Source organism: Saccostrea cucullata, unplaced genomic scaffold (assembly GCF_032062105.1).
Source record: "Saccostrea cucullata isolate Sc308-1 unplaced genomic scaffold, CSIRO_AGI_Scuc_v1 ctg522, whole genome shotgun sequence".
NCBI classification, from domain to species: domain Eukaryota; kingdom Metazoa; phylum Mollusca; class Bivalvia; order Ostreida; family Ostreidae; genus Saccostrea; species Saccostrea cuccullata.
The window spans coordinates 141,492-150,510 of record NW_026924801.1 but is presented as its reverse complement, the minus strand read 5'-3'; the positions used below and the strand labels follow the sequence as shown (position 1 = coordinate 150,510).

The following is a 9,019-nucleotide window of genomic DNA, read 5'->3' as shown; positions in this document are numbered from 1 at the left end:
AATTTCATCCGATACCATGCAAGGCGTTTGAACCGCAAGTCATGGTGGGTATTAAAATGAACAAAAACTGTCATGATTGCATGTTTTGAATTTTAATTAATTTTCTACCGTTGCGTTTAATAATGCGAGCACTCTTTTTTTTAACGGAAGTTGCATTTTTAACATAGCAACCGATGATTGCGGGGGTATTTAAGCCTGTTTGAATCTCACTTATTGCTCATTAATGTGCACAAGTTGACTCTTGTTGCGATTGTCAACTTAAACTGGAAAGGTTTTATGGAATTAAACAAGAAAAAGATTATTTCTGTCTGCATGGTTACGGGTATGGAGGCCCGTTATGGTAAACGGAAAGACCCATTATTATCGCAGCGGCTGATCTTTCTGTGCATGGTTGTGTTAGATAGTGAACATGGGAATTGAGAAGTAATTTTATAATTCAGAATTGAGAAGTTATTTTATAATTCAGCATAATACTTCTTCTTTGATAACATGTAGAAAATCATAAGTAAAATATTTTTTTTAAAGCTTAATAAACAAAATTAAAATATTATTGTTATACAGTTTCAATTTCATTGTTATTTCTCATCAAGATATTTGATAGTTTTTGACTATATAAAAAGAGTTTACAAAAGGTACTATATAGAAATAAAAGGAAATTTTGAATTTCCGGTTGCATCATAACGGCGTGGTACATATAGTTCATGGTTAATAAAAAATCAAAAACTGTTCAGCTCATAAAAATTGAATATGCTACAGACCTGCGAATGTTGTGAATGATAAAAGAATAATTTCGATTCCATATTTTGCAAAGCGCCTTGCGGCATAACCTATACTGCATAAACGATAGGAATTATCACGTGATCAGGACCCAGGGAACACGTGGTTCGGTCATTTTTATTTCAGACTGTCTTCAAAGCAATATAAATAAATATTTTTTTTTAAAAGTAAATACGCACATAGATATTTAAGTGCATTTGCTCATCAGATGGATTAATCAAGTCCATAGGAGTCGGAAGCAAATTGAAGGGGGGGGGGGGGTAAACCAATAAAAAAGGTAAACCTCAATTTTCAATACATAGAAAATGTCTATCACTGCAAAATAAAAAAAAGTGGGGGCTAAGCCCCCCTCCCCCGGTTCTGACGCATATGAAGTCAGTGATAAAAGATTTGATTGAAAATGAAAATATAGGCTTCTCGTGATTCTAGTTCAGCTTTGAATATCTTATACTTCCATTGCATGGTTATGCATTCAAAATTGTGATAGTACTTTATCAAATGCTAAATTGTTTGCGGTCGATTTGGTCTTGACATAAATTTTTGATTGTGGAAAATATGAATTGAGTCAAAGATATTTTAGACACATCTTATGCTGAATATTGAGCAGTGGTGATTGGTTATTTGAAGTTTCCTTGTGTTTTAAACAATAATACAATAGCATAATTCGAAAAGCTTGAAAAATTAATACTTCTGGTGTGATTTTTGTTACATTCTTTCATTTCCTAGAATATAATTAGATACAAATATTTTTAAATAGCAAGAAAAAAACTACAGCTATTTCTCTCAGGTTTTAAAGTTAAATCATTCTTGCCTAAGTGCCTAACTAGAAAGTGTTAAATAAGATTCATTTGTGCAGAGTTAAAAAGATTGTTCCAATCATAATTATTTGAACATGTTTAAAATAAGGTTACAGGCACTCTTGTCAAATATTCCGGACACCAAAATAAATTGAGTCTTTTTTCTGAAATAAACAATTAACCAGCAGAAATTAAAAATTATATATATTTTCTAGAATCGTTTTTATCTTTTAAAAAGTAATTTTTTGATTATTTATTATAAATTGATTTTGTAAAGAGGATAGAAATCGAATTTATCATTACACTCTTTTTTTTATTTTTGCCATAATGTGTCTTTTCGTTTTCCATAACGAGCCTCCATACCCGTAACCATGCAGACAGAAATAATCCTTTTATTGTTTAATTCCATAAAACCTTTTCAGTGCAAGTTGACAATTGTAACAAGCATCAATTTGTGCACGTTAATGAACAATAAGTGAGATTCAAACAGGCTTAGATACTACTGCAATCATCGGTTGCTATGTTAAAAATGCAACTTCCGTTAAAAAAAAGTGCTCGCATTATTAAACGCAACGGTAGAAAATTGATTAAAATTCAAAACATGCAAGCATGACAGTTTTTGTTCATTTTAATACCCACCATGACTTGCGGTTCAAACGCCTTGCATGGTATCGGATGAAATTGAGGGTATCCACGACGGGAAATATAGCGTAATTTCACTATAATAGTGAAATACCACTATTATAGCGGAATTTACGTTTCCCCCTAACCTGTTTATGGTTTAAATGTTCATGATTTGGTTGGCTGAACATAGCTTGTCAGAGTTTACAAATCCATAGGGTTTTTTTTCAATTAGTTTGAAAGCGTGAGATTGTAAAATTTTTGTCCGTTTTTCCAAGGGGGTACTATAACATAGTAATGTTTCACAAAAAAATAAACAACTCAAATATTCAATGCATATAGATGCATGATACGTGTACATGTACATTATATATACAGTATAGAATAGAAGATTGATTTCGCTCGAGAACCAGACTGAACCCAAATTAATCTTATTCAAAATTTTAATATATCAGTAGATAAAACGAAAGTGACAAAATAAATGGTTGTTTGCATGAAAAGAAAATAATTAACGCCCCATGCTAGGCTCAAACCAAAAACTTTTCGATTCCAGTGCACTGAACATGTACATGTATAGCCCAACTTACTGAGCTGTCACCGCTACACATACACAGTTGATTTTAAATTAAAAGGACAAAGAAGCACTGCATTCTCACATTTGGATTTTTTGGGGAAAAGTTCGTTTTCTGTGGTCTTTGGGTCTTCTCTCCATTTTTTAAAAAACTTGTATTCGTTTCTTTGAATTAAAATACACACAAATAACGTTTCAAAATCATGGAGAGAAGACCCAGAGATAGAAAAATTTTTAAAAAATGTGTTTAAAAATGTACCATTTTGCACCAAATGTCTGATCTGGCCAATTTTCAAGTTATTTTTTAGCAATCAAAGCCCATTTTTATAGGAAAATATTTTCCTTTCCTGTTGCACAGAAACCCGATAAATTTAAAAACATGTTAAAATTTCATGTGACATGTCGATAAATTTTTCACTTTTCAATTTTGCCCAGATTCCTGCCGAATGCCAATCAAAAGCGCCCTCGTTCTTTTGAATTTTATGGCCCCTATGTGATTATAAGTAGTGTGAATACATTTATTCTTTGAAAATCTTTTCCTTTGCTCAAGGGGGGTACATATAGTCTTAAGATAAATTAATGCTTAGAAATCTGCTCTTTGGTATTAATTAACCATTTATGATGAAATAAAATTTATGATAAAATTTCTGAAATAAGTGGCCCCAGGGTGAGTGGTTCCTTTGGTGGTGCATAACTAGTTATAATGTGGAAGTGCATTAGTTTTTCTCTTTGTTACTCTGATCTACCTCTGGGAGTAAGCATGCCAAGTGTTTAATTATGATAAGCAATGGTGCCTCTTTCAAAATTGTGGATTTCATGGCCTCTGGTTTGAAACACGAAACAAATTCAATTGTTCAAAAGTTGTTACATGATACAGAGGTGACCTATAAGGCCCGTGGGCCTCTTGTCTTGTAAAATATGCAAATGTGAAACAGATGTGCCAGGCGTTTCATGGTTTAGTTCTACTTTTCCACTCGGCGAGGCAGGGTTTCGACGCTGTTTACGGAAATAAACTAAAACAAAGTACATGCATGCCACATATCGATGTGTAGACAAATTACCGTAGAAAAAATGGTATTACACTTTGCCATTGCACTTCCTCTGAAATTGTAAATGAGTGCATTTCTGAGAAGGGGGTACTGGCTGTAATTCGGAGTTCGATACCTTGTGTTATTTTTATACTATGGGTTAAAAATTTATTTCCAAATCAAGTGCCTATGATAATATACTATATCCAATGGAAAAATCGTGGTTAAATTTCATTCTAATAGGATTTAGCCAGGAACTATATTTTATGGCGGAAGGTTTTTTTTTAGACGAAAATGATCAATTTTTCCTTTTTGAAAGATATTCAGTATTGTTAAGTTTAGATTACTATTATTCCATGCTGGTTGCTCACAGAGCTGTTTTTTGCAGCGAAATGTTTTGTGCTGGTTCTGAAATATCTAATATATTCTGAAAGTCCAGGAAAAAAAATGAGCCGATTTTAGCGTAAAATCAACACCTTTGTTGTAACTATCGAAAAATTTACATCATCGACCCCCACTTTTTTTTTCTTTTCTGATATAAGATAACTTTGATCAATCTGCTTAAATTAAGTAAAAGTTTAAGACTTTAAATAATTTTTTAGCTTGTTAAATTTTTCAATACCAAAAACATCACACTTTGTGAGTGCAGAAAGGTCAAATAATTGATTATGCGGAGCAATTTGAAACTTTTTCTTAGTCTCAATTTTTAAGGAACTCCGATCCTCAGGTTCTGAAAATCAGGCATTGACTAATTTAAAATGCTTTTGAAAATGTCTCTGAATTCTTAAAGTAACGTGCTTTTACCCAAGATAATTCTATAAACTTCATCTGTAAAGATTTAATCATATTATATAGGGAAAATTAGTAAATCTCAAATAAATTTTCAGGAAATGCGAATTAAACCCCATCTATATATGCATTTTCCAATTCAAAATTGATCAATAAACACATTTTAGAAATAAAAATCATGGTTATCCAGGCTTTTGAAGAAATTGCATAATTTATATATATATAAGGTACTTTAATTTCTTGTATATAATTCGATCATTTCACAATGCATAGTGTATAAAGATTTTCCTATCATTGCAAAACACCATTATTCACTTCTAATTTCATATCATTTAAAAGACATTGGTATCTATGGTTATAGATTAAAATGGACCTCAATTTCTTTAAACAGGTAAATAAAAAATACTTTTATAAGATAAAAATTTCGACTTTTTATAAGATCTTTTAGAAACTTCAAAAAACCTTGAAGCACATAAAGAGTTAATTATAAAATGAAAATTGTTGCATGAAAAGATTTAATTTTCAAGCTTTATTTTGAGACTTTTTGAATTAAATTTTAAATTAAAGAGTTATTCGTCCTTGCTGAGGATCGGAGTAACTTAAACTGTCTTTTTTAAAATAGACTAATAGTGTATGTTGTCTCATAATTTCTTTGGAGGGAAATCGTTGAAGATGTGATTTTTGAATCAGACACAAATTTCAGTGCAAAAAAGTCATATTACGACTTTTGTACTGTAGTGCCAAACGAAGCATATTGACCCCCCTCTTTTTTTGTTTGATTTTTAATTAAGCTATGTGTGTAGAAACTAAAAGTATACTTGAAAAAAAAAGTTTAAGACTTTAAATATCATGGACTAACCTCGTTTTTAAGAGACCTTTTTTTAAACCCTAAACATTTCAATGGATATATTGTACATTACAGAAATCAATTAATTGGAATTAAAAACCTTCTGCATCTATCAGCTGTTTATTCCTGCTTTCTGCTCATTAATTTGAAACTTTCTGTACTGTTACGGACTCCATTCCATGACTTCACATTATTCCGCTCCACTAAGCATTTTACCCTAAGCCTTTTAAATCATACCTAAATCGGGAAGTTGGAAAACCCATATTTTGGTATTGAAGATAATAGAAAGGAATGCCTTTCAAAAATAATGCTTTAAATACACGACAACAGTGTAGGAAACGGGACAGGACACTTCAGGCAAAATATCCTAACCGGTCAATATTATGTCAATATTTTAATCGAACGAAACGATTTTTTTATCGTCTGCTTTTTTTAAAATATTTTTTTTTACATTTCGCACTACAGATTTAAATAGAATAGCCTGAATTTATTCAACACCAGAATTAGAACAATGTAAAATCAGACTGTTATTTTTTTGAGGATGTGATTTGTCTGAGATGTTAATTTGACCTGTGTTTCGATTCAGATCCCATTACCTTCCGAGGCAATGTTCTCGAGGTTTCGTGCTGAATGCACCAGATTTAATGCAAGGTGTTTTACTGAGAAGACTATACGGGCTGTATCGGAGTTTATAGATATACGACACGAAGACACTCTTTTTAGAAGTTCCGAACGAACAAATAAACTTTCCTCCGCGCGAGAAGTGACCAATATTACTCAGGCTGTTAAGTTTATGATGAACAAAATCATACTTGAATCTTCGGGAACTGATTATCGATTTAAAGTGAAGCAACTCCAGCTTATTGGAAGCATGTATGAGGACACCAAAATTAGGAAGCAGAACGAATTCGACTTTTTCGCCGTTTTTGGTTACAATATCTTAAAAGATAAAAATATCCACTTAGAACCAGGATGTCGCCCAGGTTTTACCAAGATTCGCATAAACGGTAGCTCCCATGAATTATCTGACTGCTGTCAGGGACTGTACCTGTCCCCTCATGTCTGTATGAAGAAGTTTGAAAGTCTTCTCCCTTCTCAGCTGGGAGATTTTGAACCGGTTAAAACCACTTCCGGTATACTGCGTGGATGGAAGAGGAGAAAGAGGACGTTTGATTTGGTTTGGGAGAATGGAGACTTCAGTATGATTATAGCTGTCGATGTGATGCCAGCTTTCCTTGTGTACTACAAGAACTTACCAAAAACCCTACGTGAAGATTGTACTGACAACAGAATGGACCAAATAGGGGCTGACCACTCTAGTTTCTTGATCCCAAGGTCCTGTGAACATCATAACGAAGGCAAGTGTTGGCACAACTCGTTTGCACATGCCGAAAGCACATTGATTAAAAATATGGATAATGAGAAAAAGAGATGCCACCGTGTGTTGAAACTATTGTTCGTAAGCAGTGACAGGTTTGGTAACCCCAATTTTTTGTCGTCCTATTCGCTCAAATCAACTATAATGTACAAGTCAAAGAGGTGCTATGAGAATGAATTTCATTTCCTGCTTTACGTTTTCGTCCACTTTGCAAAGTGTTTTGATCAAACATGTATGCCAACTTATTTTTTGACAAAAACCAATATTTGGAAAAACATAATTGAGCACAGAACACATAACAGTTGGGGGTCCAATTTTCTCTATGATTTCCGTTTGAGTCGACAGATTTTGCGGCACGTCAGCAATGCGGATCTAGAAGAGCGTTTTGCTGCCTGGAATGTAGCTGTTGTGCTTGAATTCTGGCGCCGGATGATGATCCTACTAGTCGTTTTGTTCTCCAGGGCACAGTCTTCTATGACAATTGACTTCTTTCTTAGTGTCATTTACCACTCACAAGCGAAGCAGGATAAGTTTTATATGGACTATCTAACAAACAAAAAAGTGAACTGGCTATTATCGGCCTCCCAGTACGACGTGCTTACAATACGGGCAAACCATAGAAAAATGATACGGACACTGGACATACCTGTCTTCACTGAACTAACTAACGAGTTACAAAAGTATGGAATGCTAGACGTAAATGCTCTGAATAGCTTAGTGAAAGAAAATAGATACGACTTCAAGATAGCACACAACTCATCAGTTAGCCTTGATGTACACAGATACGCAAACATTTATTTGCCTTATAGATCTTCCTGCAGAACCGAGGCCATATACCGCCATAATAAGTAACAGAATACGTGAAAACACGAGCAAAAAGTGATAAAAAAGACAAGAATTTACCACGTCTGAAATACATGTCATCGAACAGATTAATTATTTTGGGTTAGAATCAGAACAAAGCCGCAAGACACAAGCAAGATTTGTCTTAGGATCTACTAATCATGCTAATGTGTCTCATTCTAAGGTTGGGAATAAGGCGGGCCACCAATGAAGTAATTTTAGGTCCTTCGACATGACCTTGGCACAAGTAAAGTCCATGCAGTATACAGAGTATACTAACATAAGGAGAAATATGATAATGATTCCGGATTCATGCATAAACAATAGTAATTCACGCTGATGAACGAAATGGCATTTTGTAAATTAAAAAAGAATTGTTTGTTTAACGTATCGTCGAGAAGATGAATGTATTGTTTATCCAAATTCAAAAAGAAAAGGGGAGATAAGAGAAGTGTTGTATATTATAGGTGCGGCAGGACTTCCAGCCCTCATAGGCTGTCAAAAATTGACCGAGAAATGTCCGTCAAAAAGAACTCAAATGTTGACTATAGGCATGTCTATGCAGACATAATTTAAAAAAAAATCTGTATCGTAAAGAAAATATGTGTGTAAAAAGTTTCTAGTAAAATAAGCAAGTTTTACACCATAATTAAATGTTATATATACATTGTATTACCTGAACTGCAAAGTCTGCAATATCTAAAATTGGATTTTAATTATGCTTTATCAAGGCATACATTGCCTCGATCTTTAACTTTGGAATGTTAAAAGTAAATGAGTATCATCCACCCATCACAATAACGTTATATGGGAAATTTTTTACTCAAACTCGGGGTAAAAAATATTTTTCAGTTTTAAAGATTAATAACACAAACTTTCTTTTAGGAATCAGCAATATTTCTCATTCAAATAGTTAATATTTAAATTCAATGATATTTTCTGATTAGAGTGAGAAAATTTTGTAAGATTTTTTCACAATGTCTAATCTAATTAGAATTAGATGTTCCGAATCCGCTATCGCTTCTCAAACGTTTGAGAAGCGATAGCGGATTCGGAACATCTAATTTTAATTAGATTGCACAATGTCAAAAATATGAGTAAGAATTTGTATAGAAGTACATCGCAAACGTTACAAAAACGCTTATCTAAGCAAGAAAATAAACTTTGTATATCTTTAAAAAATTGGTTGGTTGCCCTTTCCCGAGCGCCTGGTTAAAAATACACTGTGGTTGGACTCAAAACTTTTTTTTAACTTTAGAAAGCAATTATTTCTTATATGTGCATTGGAAAATATAAATTTATAAAAAGCATAGAAATAGAAAATTTCAGAGAAAATTTTTTGCTCACCTACTTACTGACCCAATATTT

The 9,019-nt window shown here is 33.0% G+C and overlaps 1 protein-coding gene across 1 annotated transcript; it reads left to right on the top strand.

Annotated features, from left to right (window-relative positions):
* The first annotated feature begins 5,917 nt into the window (after window positions 1-5,917).
* Window positions 5,918-8,156, top strand: LOC134267333 (uncharacterized). Its single transcript, XM_062749560.1, has one exon. The coding sequence runs from the start codon at window positions 6,038-6,040 to the stop codon at window positions 7,658-7,660; it is 1,623 nt and encodes a 540-aa protein (XP_062605544.1). The 5' UTR covers window positions 5,918-6,037; the 3' UTR covers window positions 7,661-8,156.
* Window positions 8,157-9,019: the final 863 nt, after the last annotated feature.

Excerpts from the sequence above, each read along its gene's own strand:
- LOC134267333 (XM_062749560.1), top strand. The coding sequence starts at position 6,038 with ATGTTCTCGAGGTTTCGTGCTGAATGCACCAGATTTAATGCAAGGTGT.